Source organism: Drosophila albomicans, chromosome 3 (genome assembly GCF_009650485.2).
Source record: "Drosophila albomicans strain 15112-1751.03 chromosome 3, ASM965048v2, whole genome shotgun sequence".
NCBI classification, from domain to species: Eukaryota; Metazoa; Arthropoda; class Insecta; order Diptera; family Drosophilidae; genus Drosophila; species Drosophila albomicans.
The window spans coordinates 47193221-47215445 of record NC_047629.2 but is presented as its reverse complement, the minus strand read 5'-3'; the positions used below and the strand labels follow the sequence as shown (position 1 = coordinate 47215445).

General features: G+C 36.0%; 2 protein-coding genes across 7 annotated transcripts in view; one reads left to right on the top strand and one right to left on the bottom strand.

Moving 5' to 3' along the window:
* LOC117567953 (helicase POLQ-like) overlaps positions 1-22225 on the bottom strand; it is a 29164-nt gene that overhangs the window by 3615 nt on the left and 3324 nt on the right. The window contains exons 2-6 of one of the 2 annotated variants that reach the window (XM_052003705.1): positions 21329-21534; positions 20668-21270; positions 19727-20605; positions 18767-18901; positions 18615-18713 (exon numbers count right to left, since the gene is read on the bottom strand). In XM_052003705.1, coding sequence (XP_051859665.1) covers positions 18615-18713; positions 18767-18901; positions 19727-20605; positions 20668-21270; positions 21329-21534 — 1922 coding nt within the window. Of the gene's footprint in view, positions 1-18470; positions 18714-18766; positions 18902-19726; positions 20606-20667; positions 21271-21328; positions 21535-22225 lie in introns of those variants that run through there. The other variant, XM_034248253.2, reaches the window with a different exon arrangement.
* On the top strand, positions 4655-18494 carry LOC117567955 (serine/arginine repetitive matrix protein 1). 5 transcript variants are annotated; one of them, XM_052003709.1, is made up of 9 exons: positions 4655-4778; positions 11020-11111; positions 11346-11527; positions 12644-12738; positions 12815-12929; positions 14341-14474; positions 14534-16509; positions 16720-16891; positions 18078-18494. In XM_052003709.1, exons 2-8 carry the CDS (start codon positions 11072-11074, stop codon positions 16857-16859), a joined length of 2682 nt encoding a protein of 893 aa, XP_051859669.1. In that variant the 5' UTR covers positions 4655-4778; positions 11020-11071; the 3' UTR covers positions 16860-16891; positions 18078-18494. The 5 variants fall into 5 exon arrangements, with proteins under 5 accessions (XP_051859669.1, XP_051859668.1, XP_051859666.1 ...); XM_052003708.1 differs by having other exon boundaries at positions 14534-16891; positions 18084-18494; XM_052003706.1 differs by having other exon boundaries at positions 14534-16891.

Genomic DNA, 22225 nt, shown 5'->3' with positions numbered 1-22225 from the left:
TTAACATTTGTTATGCTATTCCAAATGGTGTTAAGCTGCCCTTTAAATGTGAGTGTAAGTATGTGAAAATATTAATATTAGTCATTACATTTTTAAAGTATGTTTAAAACCAGTTTCTAATTAACCCTAATTAAATTATTATGCTGAAAGCAAGTGGCGAACTAGTCAACCTCATTTTCAACAACAAATATTAAACAAATAAATAAAGACTTCATTTGGTTTTGTTAAGCGATGTTAAATATTAGTTATCTGCATTTTAAATATGAGTATTGATATTGCATATTTAGGTTTTTAGATTGTTAAATTATTATGTTGAAAGCAAGGGTGAAATTAGCCAACCTCATTTTTAATATTTAAACAAAAAAGTAATTTTTGATAGTAGTATTTGTTTTATGATTCAATTGCAAGCTACTTTGACTGACAATCTGGTATATTTTTAATGTATTACAGTACAAATATACCAAATATACAAATTGGTATACCTTTAGTATTTTTGCGGTGTATTATTTTTCTTTTATTCCAAATAGGTAGCGGGTATCTCACTGTCGATCACACTCGATTGTAGCTTTCTTATTTGTTATGCTGGAAGCAAGTGTCAAATTACTCAATTTCTATTTGAATAATAAATATAAAATATTAATTTGGTTGATTATCGGCTTTGATTGAATGTAAGTATTGCTAATTTCATTACACAAAATATTGAATTATTATGTTGAAAGTAAAAATATTGCAATTCAAAAGTTGAAGTATTTTCATGTTTTTGGCTGCCTGTCAAAATGGAAAACTATAAGCTAGGATTAGTTTTTGATTTTTGTATTAAAATGCCACAGTTTTCATTTTTTATCAGAGAGGCAAATGGAAACCGGCAGCTGCAGGCGACCAGTTGAGTCGCGTTTTTTGCAGTTACAACATGAACTCGTGCTAAACAGCAACTACAGATAAACACACACACACATACATAGATATATGAAGTAAGTAAGTAAGGAGTACTACAAAGCGAGCACAAGTGTGTTTGGAATACCGGTTTATCTGGCTGACCCACACACAACTATAGTATATATATGTACGATATATGTTGCTGCAGGCGCCGACATATTGCTCCCGTTCTCAGCTTAGGCAGCAGCAGCAGCCCCACAAGCACACATTCAAAGCGATACTAGAGATAATGAATGTGGATGTTGAATTTTAGTGTGAGTGAGTGAGTGTGACGGACCTTTGCGAGATGTAATACGATGCATGTTGAAAGTATATTTGGTATATCACTGCTATTTCAATGTTCACAGCTGTAGTACGTGTGTAAGGAAGTTCCATTGAGAGTTGAAAGTATTTAGTATTTAGTATTTATTATTTACTATTTAGTATTTAGTATTTAGTATTTAGTTTTTGAATTTAGTATTTAGTATTTAGTATTTAGTATTTAGTATTTAGTATTATACTGCTATTTCAATGTTCACAGATGTCGTATGACATACAGCAATATAGTATGTGTGTAACAGCTTTATAATATGTGTGGCAGGTCGCTAGCACTGCTATTTCAAAGTTCACAACTGTATATTTAGTATATTATACTGTTACTGCACTGCTATTCCAAAGTTCACATCTGTATATTTAGTATTTTATACAGCATTGAAGTATGTGTGCATCGAAGTTCCATTGGTAGTTAAAAGTATATTTAGTATATTATAGCACTACTACATCGAAGTTCACATCTGTAGTATGTATATACAGCATTATAGTATGTGTGTAAGGAAGTACAATTGAGAGTTGAAAGTATATTTAGTATTTTATACTAGGACTGCTATTTCAAAGTTAACATCTGTATACATATATAGTATAGCATTATAGTTTATGTTTAAGGATGTTTCATTGAGAGTTGAGAGTATATTTAGTATTATACTAGCACTCAATGTTCACAACTGTACTATATTATACAGCATTAGAGTACTTGTGTAAGGAAGTTCCATTGAGTTCAAAGTATATTAATCAATCATAGTTTACATTTGTATATATAGTATATTCTAGTAAGAAAGTTCGATTGAGAGTAGCACTGCTATTTCAACGTTCACATCTGTATATTTAGTATATTATACAGCATTATAGTAGGTGTGCATCTATTGATAGTTGCAAGTATATGTATTTAGTATTATAGCACTGCTATTTATAAGAGTTCACATCTGCATTATAGCATCATAGTATGTGTGTAAAAGAGTTCCATTCAGATTTGAAACTATATTTAGTATATTATACACCATTATAGTAAGTGTAGCTGGCACTGCTATTTAAAAGTTCACATCTGTATATTTAGTATATTATACTGTGTTTCTGCACTGCTATTTCAACGTTCACATCTGTATATTTAGTATATTATACAGCATTATAGTATGTGTGCATCTATTGATAGTTGCAAGTATATTTAGTATATTATATCACTGCTATATCAAAGACTTCACATCTGCATATATAGTATATTATAGCATCATAGTATGTGTGTAAAAAAGTTCCATTCAGAGCTGAAACTATATTTAGTATATTATACTCGATTATAGTATGTGTGGCAGGCACTGCTATTTCAAAGTTCACAGCTGTAGTATATTATGCAGCATTATAGTATGTGTGTTAGGCAGTTCCATTGAGAGTGTTGCGACTATTATGCTCTAATTTGAATACACAGACAACAACTGACAACGACTGACGACAACGCACACACACACAGACACACACACACACATAGAAAATCAAATTCAACTTTCACATGCGCAGATGCAGTGCACCACTCGCCAAGTACTTTGGATTTGTGACGTAATGAAAGCACACACACACACAGAGAGACTGCAGACACAGCTTCAAGTCAAGTCGTTTGGCAGTTAAAAGTAAAAAAAAAAAAAAACAAAAACCATAATCCGCAGTTACGGCAACCGATAACAACAACAACAGCAACAACAATGCAGAAAGGGGAGCAGTTGAACTAGCGGCCGATTGAAATCATTATGAGCCGCTTGAAATGCTTAACATTATTTTGCATTCAGTCAATTCGGTTTGTGTATATGAAATGGCCTAACTAAAATTTAATTGTGATCCGCACCACGCGGCGTATACGCAATAATTCATGAGCCGTTTAAGCAATTTATGTCGCTGGACAGCGTCCATTGGGTTTGTGCTCAGCTCTCTGTTACGGTTATTTTCTTGTTACTGCTGCTCTGAGTGTGTGTGTTTGTGTGCGTATGTGTGTGTGTATTTGTGACTAATGGCAGATGGATTTGGCCTACGTTAGTTCATTAATTGAAATGCCTGTCGATGTTGTTGTTGCTGTTGCTGTTGTTATTATTATTATTGTTGTTGATTGTGGCAATTTGTTGTGTTATTGTTATTATGTCATTGCGGTCGCTGAGCAAATAAAACGGAAAGTATTTAAACAAATTAACAAATGTGAATCGTTTAGAGTGGAGCAGTTAACATAGTTAGGAAATAGCTCAAATAAATAAAAAATGCAAAGCATATTCTTAAAGTTGCACAAATGTATTAAGTATACGAATTTCTTGCATGCATATTTCCAGCATAAGAAACAAAAGAGTTACAGCCGAGTGTGCTCTACTGTGAGATACCCCCTATCCATTTTCAAAAAATATACCGAAAAATACTGAAAATATACCAAGGAATATATCTAGTATATCTTAATAATATTACATTGAAAATATACCTGAAACAAAATATAATTAATTGTTTATATATTGGAAAAATACTAAAATATACCAAGTGCTATATTTGGTATATCGATATATTATTGGATTTAAAACAAATCATAGAGTACAACATATATCAGATTGTTAAAATACCAAGAAAATACTAAAATATACCAAGGGTTATATTTTGTAAATTGATATATTACTACCTTTAAAAAATACCGAAAAGTACAACTTATGACATAATGTTAATATACTAAGAATACTGAAATATACCATGGGTTATATTTGGTATATCGATATACTATTACACTTTGGTATATATTAAGTGTAATAGAGCACAAAATATGCCAGATTGTCAATCAAAGCAACTAAACCCCAACTGCAGCAGCTGCTTTTTTTTTGACATATACCTTTATTTCTTAACGCAATTAGATAATAATTGTATAAGTAACACAATTATTGTCTAATCGCAAACAAATTTTCAGAAACTATAAAAACTGTAAGTAATATTGTATGCACCAAAAATCGTTTTAAGTAAAGCATATTCTAAACGTCGCAAAAATCAAGTATACGCTCTTTCTGTTTTCATATTTACAGCAAAAGCAAAAATAAGATTTTATCAAAATAAAAACAAAAGCAAAACAAAACCGTATGCGAACTATTGCAGAATGTTGACATAGGAAAAACTGTAACAAAACTGCTATAAAATGAAAAGCTCGAGAGCACTCTTTGAGCTCACTTGACTCTCTCAAAGTCTCTCTCTCTCTCTCTATCGCTCTGTCTCTTTCGATGTCTGTCTCTCTTGTGCTTGTCTTAAGCTCTTTTTCTTGAGCCGAACGCATGCGCATGCGCCGCTGCGACGAAGCGGCAAGAAACCTGTTCCACGAGACATGCGCGAGACTGGAAACCAAATTAGCGAGCTCTGCACCAACAACAACAATAAGACAGCAAAAAGCTTCGTTTGGATTCGTAACGAAACAGCGACGACGACGACGACGACGATTTTTATGCCAACGCAAAGTTGGCCAACAGTCTGCAATTTCAGTCTGCAAACGGTGAGCCTGGTGAACGGCAGCCAAGACACGTTGGCTAAAAGTAAGTGGGCGTGGCTTAAACTCTTTTTTCGAATGACGCTGCGCATGCGCAGCAATCGCACAAGTGTTCACACAGTTACATATATATATATACCTTTATATATATATTTATTGTGCGCTTCGCATTGTTGTGTTGTAAAAAATTATATAAAAAAGAAATAAATACAAGTGTGGCGCGCGTAACAAAAGTTTTTTGCATAAAGCGGATTGCAATCTTCCAAAAAAATATGTTCAACAAAGTGTTAAATGCAAAAATGCATTTTCTTAGTGAAAATTTAGTGTTGTAATAATCTTAAAAAGAAACATAAACTGATTTTGAAATGGGATTAAAACGCGAGTGTTTGTAAAATCAGCGAAAATCAACAAGAGATTTTCACAACCACGCAACAAACTGCACAAAACACTCACACACACAAATACGTTACCATATATTGAGTATATATATGTATATATCTCACTCTGTCTCTCTGCGTATATCTCTCTCTTTTCTCCTATATCAAAGTGCGCTTGTGTTTTTGCAGTTTATTGTAAACATTTTTCTTTTTATGCAGCAACACTAAAAAGAAATACTATAATATTATGAAAATACTGTAAAATACATACCATTATACTATTAAAATACTGTAAAATCCTGTGTATGAAAAAATACTACAATATTATAAAAATACTGTAAAATCCTGTGGATAGTTTTGACCATTTTGTGCTTGTGCTTAAGGTAAGCATATATAGTATATAGTATATTCTGCTATCAAAAGTGGTATTTTTAGATGCTACTATATCATTTGATTACCAAGTTGCCAAGCCAGCCTCTTGATCGTTCATGGCCAAATCTCTTTGCAAAACTTTGCAAAATTATCTCAAGCGTAGCTAATTATTTTCCATGTACTTGTTGTACACTCTTATTGTTGTTGTTGTTGTGCATTACTCGCTTAAAAACACACAAACAATTGCAATCATTTGTTTATACACACATTTCATCGGTGTTTTCTTTGTGTTGTGCCTCGTTTTTTATGTTTTTCTCTCTCTCTCTCTCTCCTCATCTGCTGTGCGCATCTTTGCCAAACAAAACTACACCGATTTTACTTTCATCATCGCCACAGCAACAACTTCGGTTACAACAACTTTTAGCTTTTTTTTTTTTAATTTTACTTTCATCCCATTTGCGAATATCATACGCATACGTAGCTCTTCATGTATTTGGTTTATTTCGATTTGTGTTTAATTTCGTCACTGAATTTTATAATATGTTCACTTTGGAAGCATCTAGAAAGCTTTGCCAATTCTATATGATGGAGTAAATTTCCTATAGCGACAACTTCAACTTCGACTCGTAACCGGAATCGACTTTATTATTAACTTATTTGCCGACGAACATAAAAGCGACAAACTACCAAAGAGACACTAATTGAGACTGACAATGATTTTTCCAAGCGGAAATTTTATATTTTCACCAACGATACAAAGCTGTTTTTTTTTACGTTTTTGCAAAAGAAATTGTGCAAGTTTTAAAAGTAAAAAGAATGGCAAATTGTGCGTGATTTGTTATATAAAACAATGCTAAATCGATGCGAGAAAAATAAAATAAAACAATCAACAGCTGCACCACAAAATTCAATAGAAATCAAAAGTCATAGCATCGACCTTGAAAGAGCATCAAAATTGAAAAGATATAAAAAAAAACAAACAACATGAGAGAAAAGTAACCAAAAAAAAAACCGATTGACTGTGGCCCAGAGATGCTAATTTTTAGTGACAACACAGCAGACGATGCGATGCGATGATTATACGGAGTAAACCGGGGAACCGGCACCAAAAGTGAGGAGAAGGAGATGAAGATTGAGATGAAGATGAAGATCGGTGGGTAACGGTGGTCCTCTGTTAGATGAGCCAGATGAGCAACCGGTTGCAGCGACTTGAAATATAAATTAAATATTATCAAGCAAAAAAAAAAACACAAAAAGGAAAAACTATCTGGCAAAACCAGTTGCTGACGTCGACGTCGACGACGATATACATATTTCAAAGAAATTTTGTGACTTTTGAGACTTGGAGATTAGAAATGGAAATGAAATCGAGAGTTAATCAACACGAGAGCCAAACACACAGGTTCAACTTGTTGTCAAGACGAGACGAGACGAGACACGAGACATCTTATGACCTTTGAGTAATGAATGAATAATGCACAAAAGTACAAAAAATAAATTGAATAAATGTTTCTAATTGTGCATTGTTTGATTCTATCTATGTGAATGACCTTACCATATTTCTCCCTCCGATTCTAAACGCCATTCATTGTCTATATTTACGTAGGCTAATCAACTAACGTCATTTGCCAAAAAAAAAGAAGAGAAAAAAAACCCCATAGACACGCATAGATAGAATTTATTGTTAAATTATGTGAAAAGCAATTCGGTTTGTCTACAAATTTGCACAAATTCAAGGAACTTGCTCTCATAAAAACCATCAGCGAACGATTAAAAACAAACGAAACATTCTAATTAAAAAACTTCCTCTGAAGTGACTTTGCTTTGCTTTGCTTAAGCGAATATTTCCTTTTTCCGGCTGAAGCTAAAGTTAGATGATTTGATTTAGTAACTGTGACTGCGATTGTGACTCGTTACACATGATCAATAATTGTTAAAAGACAACAGACAAAGACAGAAACAAAGACAAAGACAAAGACAATGACATCAACAACAGCGACGAAAACAACAATGATTTACCGGTATTCATGTGTTTGTAAGACGTCGTGCTTAGCCTTGAATTTGAACTTGGCTAAAACAGTTTAACAACAATACCAACAACAACAACAACAATTTCGATACTGTAAAGACATCGCGCACATCTCCGCTGGTGGGCAGTAAAAATAAATATTCGCTTTTTTATTATTATTTTTATATTGCCAGACAGACGAACAAAATTAATGAATTAATACAAAAGCTGTGCCATAACTTTAATATGGTTTAATATGGTCATTTATCACACGATCTGACCTTAGATATTTCAAATATTGGCAGTTCAAATATGATCTTCATATTTGGAACACGATCTGCAGACGCACACACACACTTTGAGGGCATTGAACAGTCAATGGATCTATTAAAAAATACTTAGAAATGAACTGACAAATGCAAATCAGGTGTCGCGATCTCAAGTGTTAACAATGAAACTAAAAATAAAATACCATTTATTATTTATTAGATGTTTAATTAAATTTATCGGTAACTCAACTGTCAAATAACAAGTGAGTGTGTTCGAGCCTGTGTTCTAAAAAGCAAAACTGTTCGGTATTGCTCTTAAATTAAACTTAATTAATATACCAAAAAATACTAAAATATGCTGAAGGTTTCCATTTTAATATTCATACTACTACGTTGAAAATATACCATGCCTTAATATGTCAGCTTATCCAAAAAATCAGTTGCAGCGATTTATAAAATTAACAACAAAATGAAATTTCGTACTAATAGATTATGTTGAATAAAAGGTATAGCTTATTGAACTGAGAAATAACAAGTAAATGTGTTCGCGCTTGCTATCCATGTTATGAAAAGAAAACAGTTCGATATTGCTCTTAAAATAAAAGAAATTAATTTAACCGAAGAAATACTAAAATATACCGTAGGCTATCTTTTTTATATTATACCATACCTGAATATGACAGCTTGTCCAATAAATATTATAGCTCTATCTCTTTTAGTCTCTTATATCTAAGATTTGATGGTGATCAAGGGTTTGTGTATGTATGTATATGGGATGTTAGATGCCTCACTCGGCCCGTATTATATATTTTTGTATTTCTTTTATAATACACTTCTATCCTATAGTCATCGTGCTTAAAAATCAGTTGTAGCGATTTATAAAAGTAAAAACGAATTGCAATTTCTTACTTTTTGATTATATTTATGCCTATGCAGTATATTTCTTAAGATATACCAAATTCAAATACCTAAAGATTACTATTTTATACCGAAGGCTATGCGTGGTATATCGATATACTGCTGTATTCAAAATATACCACAGTAAACTTAATGTGTATATCAGATTGTCAATAAATTCTAACTGTATCTTTTTGTCTTAGGTGGCTTAGATGCATTATTCCGTTAGTATAATACACTTCTGTCCAATAGCGGGCATAAAAATCATATGTCACAATTTATCAAGTTGTAAATGAAATGCAATAAGATACTGGTTATTTTATGTTGTGCGGTATTATTCTTAAAATATACCAATTTAATATACCGAAAATATATAGAAATATACTAAAGGATATCTTTGCTATATTTATTCTACATTTGTAAAATACACTAAAATATGCCGATGTATTCATAATACTGCAATTGTAAAAATACTAAATTATACCGAAACCAATATTTGGTATATTCATTCCAATACATTCGTAAAAATATTAAAATATACCAAGGGTATATTTGTAAAAAAATACTGAAATATACCAATGTATTCATAATACTGCATTCGTATAAATACTAAAATATACCGAAACCTATATTTGGTATATTCATTCCATTACATTCGTAAAAATATTAAAATATACCGAGGGTTATCCTTGCTATATTCATACTACAACATTCCAAATATACTAAAATCTAAAATGATCAGCTTTTTTAAAAAAAAGTATAGATATATTTTTTTTAGTCGCTTATATCTGTATGTTGAATTTATATACTTTAGATGCCTTCTTCTGCCTATTGAATATATTATATATTTTTTTTTGTATAATAAACATGAGATGTCGCGATCTATGAAATTAAAAATAAACAGCAATATGTTACTTGTTATGAGTTTGTTAAATAATATTTATCGCTCGCTTATTTGCATTTATTAAACAGAACCAGTTGGAGATGCTTCACACTGTGCAGCGTAAACTAAAAGCAACACTTGATTATCGTATTTTGTCACATACGTATTTATGCATTAAGCTAAAAGCCACAAAATGTCAGAAACCGCATATTAACTCAACGCAACGCAACGCAATACAAAGAAGTACTTCAACGACAATACAACGAAAAATCGAGAAAAATACAAATAAAAATCCACTTAAAATGCGCGACACACTTTAGTTTTTTTTTCTTTTCGTTCGTTTTTTTGGAGCGGGGTGTGAAACGGTGTTGGATCTTTGAACTCGACAGTGAATGAAGCGAACGATGAAGACGAAACGAAACGAATCGAAACGCCTTCGTCATACAAAATGCAGCTAACAGTGATTCCAAAATATTTTGTGCCATGAATAAAATTGAAAGGCAATGCGGAGGAGGATGAACTCGCAGACAATTCGCAAAAGTTGCGTATACGCCCCGTTCTGTGTAATCGAATTTATGGGCAATCAATAAACAATGCATCTTAAATCAGAAAACAATCAAAAGCTGCCGAATTACATTGCTCTTGTGCACTTTTGCCATCGCATTGTCTTTCATTTGTATTCGATTCAAATTCGATTGCGCTTCCCTTTTTTCTCTCTTTTTCCCTCTCACTCTTTCGATTGTTTTGCAATAAATCAACTGCAGATTGTGGAATTTGCAACCACGCCAATAGTTTGTGTACACCACAAGCTCTTAAATGAAACCAATATAAATAATTAAAAACACTTGTGTTTTATGGCAGCTGCCACTTTTGATTTTTTTCTTTCTTTTTCCTCTTTTTCTATTTACTATTTGCACAGGGGAAAATGAAAGTGTTGGAGCTCTGTTTGCAAAGTGTAATTGTAACTATTGTTCAGCATTCAATTTGATATAGTTATGCATTATCTACTTGTATATTAATTGGCTCTCGAGCTGCCCTTTCGCTGCGCTTTACGTAAGTGACATTGATGGCCAACCACTAATTATTATGCAATTACTTTGTATAAAAATATATTTTAAAGAAATCACTGAAGAGAAAATGTATTTTTCTATGCAAGCAACTTGAGTCTAGAACACTTTCTACAACCATATCAAGTAGCCAAGTGCCTTTCTTTTCCGTCTTTAGCTTCAACGCAAAGACAACTCAATTAGCTGCTGACAAAAAGTAACGTTAATCAACACACAAAAGAGCAGAGAAAAACTTCGTTCGAGTGTCCGAAATGCGTGTTGAAAATGTTAAACAAGTGAAGAACTCGCAACACCGCAAAGCATAAATCTTATTTATTTCATTTGTATTTATTTCGGGGCGTGTTTTTAGCAAATTGTATTCCTTTGTAAATTTGCATAATATTTCATGATTTATTTTGTTTGTTTTTTGTCTAGCAAAGTAAAGGTGGAACAAGTAAAAAACAAAAGAAACTAAAGAGTCATTACCATGAAGAGGGCCAAACGTTGGCTGTTCACAACAGCAACAGGTGAGTTGAGTAAAATATAAATGTTCAGGTTCAGACATACTGTAATAACTTAATGGTTGTCTGAGTCCAAACAACACACAAAGCAAATAGCTAAATGACTGCTTACTACAAAATTGCTTGTCAGTGATAAGACAAAAAACAGAAAACAGAAAACAAACTCAGCTCTGGATTATGAAATTTTTTGTTTGGCAAAAACATTGCATTGATGTAATTTTGATATTTCTTACTTTTTAGTGCTGCTACTTTGTGTGCTGGCATCGACAGATGCCGCACTGCCCTTTAAAAAGGTTTCCATTGCCAAAGCATCCGCCTCCACAACAAGCACGAGCACGACGACCACAGCAGCTCCGGATTATGACACGGACAAGGAGGAGGAGGCGCCAGCAGAAGCCCCAACTGAGAGTGAGGATAACAAGGTGAGTCTACTAATAAGATATTTACTTTTAGGGGGCAAATAGTATCGCAAATCTGTTAATTTGGGCTGAACGAAATACTTATGGTTTCGTTATTAATATCCATTCAAAATTGCCACTTCAAGTATTATATTAATTCGATTTTGAGATGGGCAACTTTTTGTGAAGAGCTTAAAGTGAAATTTTTGTTTTAGTATTCTTGTTCAAACTATTCAGCATTGCGATTCTACTGATTTTGTGTGCTAATTAAAGTTTCTTTTACTTTGAATATGAATATGAACATCTCTGAAGTTATAATTCTATTTTTCTTTATTGATTCTACACAAATAGTTAGAAAACAAACCAAGAATAAATTCTAGTAAACAAGAGTTAATAAATGGGTAATCATTTTCAAAGAAAAGAGTCCATAAAGCATTAAGCTCACAGATTAACTTTTCACATCAGCTAATAAGTTCAACTACAAAAACAACAAACAATTGAAGCTCGATTTATAGTAAGCGAGATTTTTGGAATATCAATAGGATCACTGAAAACCATGTTGAGTGACCGTTTAAATGGTCACAGTATGAAAAAATATCAAGTGGACACAAAAACGGATCATTTCATCAGAAAATGAGCTCCATTATACTATTTTATCAGTCATTAAATAGACCCAACAAAAAAAGGGATTATTGCTTATTATTATTATTGATAAAAAAGAATAAAATAATATGATAATAATCACCAGATTGTTTGCATTAGTGAAATGGATCATCTAATTTTATGACAAATGTCGAAGACCGACCAATGAACAGCATTTTTAAGATGAGAAATGAAGAAAGGAAAATCTCATCTTTTAAGATTGAGCCAAATATTTGTACGCATTCATTCTGATAGTTCAAATAGTTAGTTCATATTTATTTCAATTATCATTATGTATAACATAGAACAGGACTTTTTTTTACATATTTCGTAAAATTAAATAAAACACTTTGTCACAAGTGTATTGCATGTAGGGAGTACTCATTTAAGGGGTAAAAAATTAATTTTAATGAATAAATAAATATCAATTAAGTTATTGCCACAGATACCGATAGTTAGATTACTTTAAAACTAAACTAAAATCAATTTCTTTTACAGTCAGACAATGCGACGTTGTCGAAGAACTCTAAGTTGACGGGCATACCGCAAATTGATTACATCTGGGATCCAAATTTGCCACGAGAACTGCGAGGGTAAGAAGCCAATTCTTAAATCAAATCTGTATCTTAATTTCGAAACTAACAACTATGTTAAACTCTTTAATTACAGCTACAACCTCTCTACATATCCTTTCCTGTCCACCGTGCCTCCCATGGATGAGATTCATTTCAAATGCGAGGGTCTCCACGACGGTTTCTATGCCTCCATCGAGTACAAGTGTCAGGTAAGGTTCAATGTATAGTAATCTCTTTAAATTTCTGAGCTCCTGTGTGCAAAGAGGATGAACACTCACTCGAGCTAGACGAGTTGACCTTGTGCTCAAAAGCGCAACGGTTGCTTTTGGGGCATATGTAGGGGAGAAGTAGGGAGGGGAGGGGCTATTCCAATTGGTCAAGCGTCGACGTAATTCATATCCAGTAATTTCTCTTTTTTGCTGTCGACGACTTGCGGACTTGCGGCTTACGTGCCCAAACGTGAAGCCAAAAACCCAAAGCAACAGTAAAATAACAAAAGCAACAACAAGTGAAAAAAAAAACTTGTCTGCATGTCGATCTTGACCTCAAAAGTTGAAATTTGTTTGCCTGGTGAAGAGACGTTCAACAAACGTCATTCACACCTCCATTTTGACATCGCGTAATTGGGTTTAGGACTCAAGACAGGCAGTTAATGGAAATTCAAAATAACTTAAATTAGGATTGACTATCGAAGGGGTAAAGTTTTGCATAACATTTGATAATTTAAATAAATAAATAAATAAATAAATAAATATGAAGAGCCTAATTTATCAAAATTAAATATTTAAATGTGTTTCAAGTGATTTTCGATAGAAATAATCTAAAATCGCGTCTTTTCAATTTGAGACAAGAATTCTTTCCCATAATCTCTTCTTTAAAGATTCGATCTTTATTTTTATTTTAAATTTCAATATGTGTAACATATATGAAACCTTGTGAAATTTTAGTAAACAAATCAAAATAAACAATTTGCCAGTTAGGAAAAGTTTTAAAGCCAAGATTTTTGTATTTATTGAAACTTCGGCAAAGATTTCTTTACCCTGTATGATTTAAATATAATACAGAAATGGTTCGAAAATGTTAATGTGATAAAGCTTAATTGGTATATAAAAATATAAAAATATAAATATAGCTAGTTTAAAAATTCAATTCCCCTTAAATTTTCCTTAAAGTGTACCTTAAATTGAGTCGAATAAAGGTAAAAAAAGTGTAAATTTATTTCCAGTTTTGAATTTAAATTATTAGTGTTTGTAACAAATTTGAGCAAAAAATTATTTTTTTTTTTTTACAAAATTAATTAATTAAATAAAATAATTAAATAAAATGTATTCTGCTAACTTTTCTGACAGCCTAACAAGTTATAAATAAGAACAACAAAAAAGGAATTTATCAAATAAAAAGTATTAAATATTTACAGTAATTTTTGTTGTAGTGATCTACATATAAGAAATCTATAAGCAACGAGTTTTTAACTTTAATGTCGTTTAACAAGTAAAATCGAACTTTATTTGTATATCCAAGGTATTCTTCGAATTGTATTCGCCTGAAGGCCTTAGTCGATCTGACTCAATGAAATAATTATGTTCTCGTTATTATGTTATTATATTCTCTTATCTGCAGATCTATCATCATTGTGTTTATGGCATAAGACACGACTTTTTGTGCGCCAATTTCACGGCCTTCGATCAGCGCACATTCATCTGTCACTTTGCCTCCGATGTGGACTGCGAGGGATCTCAAAAGTATTGGAACAGGTGAGCAGCAAAGTGAATCACACCTAACTACAACTAAGGGGAGTCTTTTAATTGAACAGAAATGATGAGCTGTACATGGCGACGACGACAACATCGACGAGCACAAGCACAACCGAGGCACCTGCCACAGCGCCGCCAAGACGTCGCCCTACACGTCCTTATCAACGACGCCATCGTCGCCCTCTGCCTGATTACTATGAGGAAGATGATTATTACTACAATGACTATGACGATGAGGTGCCTCGCAACAAGCAACGTCCTCGATCTCGTCCTCGCAAACCGCAGCCGGACTATGACGATGAATATGTGGAGAAGCAGCCAGCGCGACGCAATCGGAATCGGTATAGGGACGAGGAATATGACAGCGATGACGACTACGATGATCGTCGCAAGCGTCCAGGACGTCGCAAGGCGATTGCAGCAGCAGCTGGAGGACGTGGCAAGGGAACAGCGAGAAAGCCAGGACGTGTGGACGAACGTCGGAGTTTCAACGAGGATCGAACTGCCGATGAACCGCGACGTGCATCGGCGGGCAGACGTCGTGCCAATGAGAAACGCACTACGCCCTCGACAGCGGATTTAATCGATGATCTGGAAGAAATCGAGAAACCCTACGGACTGGATCAAGAGGAGGCAGCCGAGGAGCAAACGCCCCAAAAGGTGAAGACAACGCCCAAGCCACTGGCCGAGTATATCACACCGAAGTCGGCTGCCTCCGTCTACTCTCGTCCACGTGCTCCGCCTCGCATAGCGCGTCCGGTGCCCATCAATGAGAAGAAAAAGTATTCGTACCCGGTGCAAAAGAATGCGGCTGCCAATGCAGCGGGCGACGCTGACGAGGATGATTACTATCAAGAACCGGAACAAGAGGCCCAGGAGGAACCTCAGCATGAGGATGACTACGTTGAACCTCAACGCACCACGCCCCGTCGTCGCACTGTCGCCCCGCCCCGGGAGCAGAAGCAACATCCCACGCGTCCAACGCTCCGGAAGCCCGTGACAGACAAGAAGCAATTGCTCAGTCAAGATGATCAGGATTACTATGCGAATGAGGCGCCGCGTCGCAAGCGTCCTCAAGGCAACAGCAGATCCCGTGGGACGCCAGCTCCTGCGCCAACCGCAGCGGATGCCGATTTTGTGGATGATGTGGACTACGAGGAAAAACCTTTGCCGGCGCGCAATCAACGCCTGCGTCCCAAGACAGCAGCTGCTGCAGCTCCCGCAGCCCGCAAACCCATTCAACGTCCACGTCAACCCATAGTGCAACCCGAAGAGCCAGAAGCGGAGATAGAACCCAACAGCGAGGAACAGGAACCAGCGCCTCCTCCGCGTCCCAGAGTCAATGCAGCAAACAACGCGCGACGCAATCAGAAGCTGGCTCAGGTAACCAGACAGCGAGCGCTGCCCACGGTAAAGACCACAGCGGCGAGTATAGTCAACGATGAGGTGGAGCAGGAGCAAGAGCCGGAGCTCGACGAACCGGAACTGGATGAGACTGAAGAGCCGCTGGCGCCGGCAGCACCAGCGAAATCGCAACGCCCCGCATCGGTACGTGTGGTCAAGCGACCGTTTCTCCCCTCACGTGGGGGCAGCCCATACTTGCCACGCGGCCTGCAGCCGGTGGGCGTGGCCGTGAGGCAGCAACAGCAGCTGTCGGGTAACAACGATGCTGCACTGCATCGCACCACAGAGAGCACGCCCATCGACATGGGTTCAACCATATCGGGCGTGCGTCTGCTGGAGCACGGTGCACCGCTGTTGCGTGGCGAAGAGGCGCCACCGCCACCGCATCCACCGTCGACACATGCGCCACGCACCACGTTGCCACCGCGCAGCGCGTTGCCCACAGCGGTGACGCCAAGGCGTCCGGAACCGTTGCCGGCCAAGCTCAATTTGGATGAGCTGTATGAGAACGATTACGATGTGACCCTGAACGATGCGCTCGATCCCACGCTTAAGCCGCTTACGCCACAGCATTCACAACCGCATCAGCATCAGCCACAGCATGCCAGCTATCAGGGTCGTCCTTATGCGAGTGCGTATGCAGCGCCAGCATCTGAGAGCGGTGCCTACAATCCATTCAACAGCTATCAACAACCGCAGCAGACATCCATCTATCAGAATCATTCGCCATCATCCGCATCCGCTTTGCAGTCACCATCACAGCCACAGCATCAGCATCAGTCGCAATCCCAATCCCAGCCAGCGAGCAGCTATCATAGTGATTCCTATTTCTCATCAACAGATATACGCAGGCGGGCGATTGCAACGGCGCCGGCCTCGCGTTCACATAGACACGAATACCCTGCTGCCGGAGGAGCAGTGACCCATTCCCAACTGGCTGCGCGACCCCAACAGCAATTCTACGACGACTTTGCGTACTAATCGGGAGAGGATCGCGTGATTCAAACAAAAAGGTGAAAACTCCCATCCATATCGGGGCTGCAAACCTTGAAAACAATAATACCCGCTATACCTGAAATGTATATAATAAGCAGAATGGGGCATTTCCAGACTATGAATTATATATATTCTTGATCAGCATTAACTACCGAGACATTATAGGAATGTCCGTCTGTCTGTCTGTATATCCATGTGTTCATACACTTTTCGTTTCGATTTTTGCCACACCCCCTTCTGACCCCTTAAATCAGAAAAATTGAATAGCAAACATAACTTTAAACCTAAAGTCACAATGTTTGGTACATACAATAATAATAACCAGAGTATTTATGATTCCTGGTTGGGATCAGTTAAAAATTGTAGAAGTTATTCAGGAAATACTTTTGTATGACAAAAAACGGCTACAGCAATCGAGTCCTAGTTGCTTTGGTTGACCATCTGGTATATGTTATTTTATACTCTATGGTGTATTTAGAACTTATATGCCTATACCAAATATAGCCTTTGTATATTTTTTACCCGCTACCCATAGGGTAGAAGGGTATTTTAACTTTGTGCCGGCAGGAAATGTATGTAACAGTTAGAATGAGGCATCTCCGACCCTATAAAGTATATATATTCTTGATCAGCGTCAACAGCCGAGACGATATAGCCATGTCCGTCTGTCCGTATGAACACCTATATCTCAGAGACTATAAGACATACTATAGAGCTACAATCTTTTTTCGACAGCATTTGTTATGTATAATTATCTGACATTTTTTAGTATTTTCGGTATATTTTTAAAATAATACCGCAATATTTTGCCTTTATTAAAAATGGGTAGCGGGTATCTCACAGTCGAGCACACTCGACTGTAACTTTCTTACTTGTAGAATATCGTTTTATTGAGAATAGAATGAAAGATATACCAAATATAGCCTTTGGTATTTTTATTTCTTGGTATATTAATTTGGTATATTATTAGAATATGGTTTTATAGACAATGGAAATGGTAGTATAACGATATACCAAATATAGCCTTCAGTATTTTTTGTTTTTAATATATTTATTTGGTATACTTTTTTAGAATAGGGCTTTTATGAATATAGAAATGGTAGCATATCGATACCATACCAAATATAACCGGTTTGCAGCCTTTATCTCACATCCTTATACATATATCCATATATATTTATTCCTGTAATTCTTCTCTTGCAGCTGCAGATGTAAATAACTTTCAAGAGAGAGAGAGAGAGAGAGAGCGTTCCAGGTGCCTAGGCAACATAAATACATACATATAATGTACTCGTACTTTTCTCAACTATCTTTTTATTTTATATATACTACACATACATATATATTTTAGTATCTTAGCCACAGTCTACTTATACTCTTATAGTTAATGCTAAAGTTTATTCAGACCTAAGTAACACACACGCAAAACACAAAACACGTTTATCTTAAAAAAACTAATTAACATATCGTACATTTACATTATATAATACTCAATTCTCGTGATAGTAGCCGAGACAAAAGTAAATTACAATTTTGTCAGCTAAATTTAAAGTAAAACAACAACAAAAACCAACCAATTTTCCCTGTGACTGCGGAAAAACAAAAAAAAAAGAATTCGAAAACAAATAAAAAAAAATTAAATATTACAAAAATTGCAAGAACAATAAAAAAGTGCGCCTAATATTTAAGTAAAACAAAATAAATAAAACAAAAAACCTAAAGCCTTGCTTTTTGACTTACTTATGTGGCTGTATTTTGAGATGTCTCTTGGTTTGATAAACAATTCTTTAGCAGCTCCGTTGCCTCCTCCAGATGATCCAACTTTTTCATTAAAATTATCTAAAAATGTAACAAGTTATAAGAACTTTCTGTACAGTAAAGGCAATACAAACCTTAGCTGCTGAAATCATTTCAGTGGCCACTTTGACGGACATAAATTCCACAGATTTTGCCAGCGTTATGGGTCGGGTTTTGGCCACATCCTCAATAGTTCTGAAGCCTTGGGCATACAGCTGCTTAGCGCGATTCTAAAATATACAAATAAATTATAAATTATTATTATTAAATGATTTAAATGATTTTATGCAAGATTTCAGTTGAATAAACTTATAGAATTAAGAAAGAAAAATATTTACTCGTAAATGTTTAAGCGATCAAATTTGAAAAGATTCTAATAACAAGAAAAAAGCTACAATGGAGTATATATATAATATATATAATATAATATAATATAATATAATATAATATGTTTAAGCGATCAAATTTGAAAAGATTCTAATAACAAGAAAAAAGCTACAGTCGAGTGTACTCGACAGTAAAATACTCGCTACCCATTTATTCTTAAAATATACCAAATTAACATACAGAAATACTAAAAATATGCCGAATGCTGTATTTGGTATATTGATAGTAATACATTAAAAATATACCATAGAATGCAAAAAATGCAATAGAATGGATAGCAGATATAAGGAGCTAAACAATATTTTAGTTGAGAAGATGACAGCCAAGTTCGAAAATGATGCTAAATTCTTAAAAATTTTCAGGTTTTTGTTATTTTCTAGTGGAATTTCTGTCAACGGAGTCAATTCAGTTAGCGATTTCTGTGCCACAATTTAAAAACTGTAAACAAACCTGATATTTATCTACTCAAAAAGCTCAGAAAATTTAATTTGACAGCCAAGTTCGAAAATAATCGTAAAAAGAAAGTAAAAGAGCCTACACAATTTTTCAGGTTTCAGTGACAGCGCTGAGATTTTCTAGCGGAATTTCTATCGGCAGAATTAATTCCGCTGCGAATTTCAGTGACACAATTTAAAAACTGTAAATAAATACAATATTTATCTACTCACAATTTTAACTGCTGGCAATTCGAGAAGCGGCTCCAACTCCAACGTGCCACAACGATCTATTTTATGATTGATGCGCTCAAACAAAGGTTTATAGCACCAAAACTCATCAATCTGCTCGCAAAGACGCACAATGGCACTTGCCGCAGCCGTTGACTGGCTAATCAGATGCTGCAACGTGCCTCGCTCGATGTTGTACTTATTTGCCACCTCAGGCAGTGGAAGCAGGTCCAAGACATCGGTAAGAATGAGAACTTTGTAGAGACGATTCAATTGCAGCGACAATGGTCCTTGCACAGACTGCGTTTTGGCCAAGCGCGCAGCGTGAGCTTCCGTGAAGCCGAGTTGAGCAAATAGAGCGTGAGTCTTTGCTGTGTGAGTTGTGTATTCGCGGAAGAGTATCGTGGCATCGGCTGGAAACAATTCATCACCGCGCTCATTCGAATTGAAGCAGACAACCAAATACAATAGATGCATATAGCTAGATAGGATCAGACGTTGCTGCGCTTGCTGCAGCTCATTGTGTATGGCAAAGGCACGCTTGTAATCGATGCCCGCCTTGAAGGCGGCACAACCGATGCTCGTCAACTGGAATCGTGTGGACTGACTAATAAGCAGACGACGATTTAGTGACGCGGTGTGACTGCTCGACTGATTGATGTCTTGTGTGGTCATTATATCTGAACAATTCGACTTTGGTGCACTATCTTTGAGTTTAAGCACTTTGTTCTTAAACATATCGCGCAGTATGCGCAGCACTAGATCATCGACAGCCACCTCAAGGGCACCAGCTTGCACTGCCAGCAGTGTACTGTTCACCAGACGATTGAGATCACGACGACAATCCGCGAGGTTCAGTCCAATAACACTCAGTATTAGAGTCTGCAAAAGTGTATGCAAGTGTTTATTAACAATCAAAATCGAAGTAAATTCACTGCACTCACCTGCAAACCGGTGGCCTCTTGTTGCTCCAACGAACTCAACGCTTTGTCCATGGGCGAGAAGAGCATTTCACCCACCTTCAAGTTGTCTTTGTTCTGCGTGATGAGAATACTTTCGCCCGCATCCCCCAAGCCAGCGCGACCAGCGCGTCCAACCATTTGTTTGTACTTGCACAGCGTCATAAACTCTTGACCCACATAAGGAGCGCGTATAATCACACGCTTGGCAGGCAGATTGACACCGGCAGCCAGCGTGGATGTACAGCAAATGACGGTGATGACTCCAAAGCGATACGCAGTCTCAATGAACTTTCGCTCGTCGGTTGTGAGTCCCGAGTGATGATAGGCAATGCCATAGGGCAGCGTTTTGGCCAACACAGGACTAAGTACGCCACAAATATTGTCCAGGGCATTCATGAGATCGACTTTCTCGCTCTGACGATGCTCAAAGAACTTTTGCTTTGACACAATGCGACTTAGAAGCAATGCGACATTCTCGCAATTCTTGCGAGACGAACAAAAGATAAGGCAGCAATTCTCTGGTGCACACTCGCTGACCAGGCCAGCTAAGTGATCCGGATCAGCACGCTCCACAGCTGGACTATACTGTTAAAAAAAAGTTAAATTATCAGCTAGTTATTATTCATTATTTGTTATTATTCACATTGAAGTTGACACTGCGCGTGGGCACAAAGATCTCCTCCATCGTTTGGCCAGCTGAATTGATTTGCAGAATGTCCTTGCCACATTTTATGTATTCCTTCAACTCCACCGGACGAAAGCCGCGTGTATAAACATCGGCATTTAGGAACATTGAGATCTCGTTTAGATTTCCAATAGTTGCGCTCATGCCCACAATTTGTATGTTGGCTAAAAGAAGATAAAAAGTTTCATATAAATTATTGCGTTTACTGGCAAAACTAAAACATTCAACTTAAACTTCAGACTTCTAATTAGAATTTGTAGAGTTTGAACCTTTACTGGTTTAATCAATGAGACAGCCAATGAAACCGATGAGAATTGTCGTTGATTGTGTACTTAAGAAAGAATGAAATTAACTGCAATATACACTTAAAAATACGCTTACACCTAATTTATCCGGAAGTACTGTAACTTTTGAAGGTCACTCAATTTTTAGTGTGCAGATAAATTATGTAACTTAATAACTATTGTGAAACTTATAAAAAAATTCGACCTAAAAATTTTATTTTATTAATAACTGTCATTGTGAACATTACTGGAATGGAATGCATTTAGGTAAAACAATGAATGCGACGATAATGGCTTCGAAGAACTGCAATTTTGCAGTTATCTGGGATAGGTAATTAAGTGCAATTAGTGATATTGCATATATTTTAATACATACTGTAATGCAAACGTAAACAAGTAAGAAAGCTACAGTCGAGGGTACTCGACTGTGACATACCCCCTACCCATTTTGAATAAAAGAAATGTATTTTGCGGTATTTTTCTCAAAATATACCGAATTTATTACACAAATACTAAAAATATACTAAATGGAATATTTGGTATATCGATATAGTGCCAGACTCAAAATATA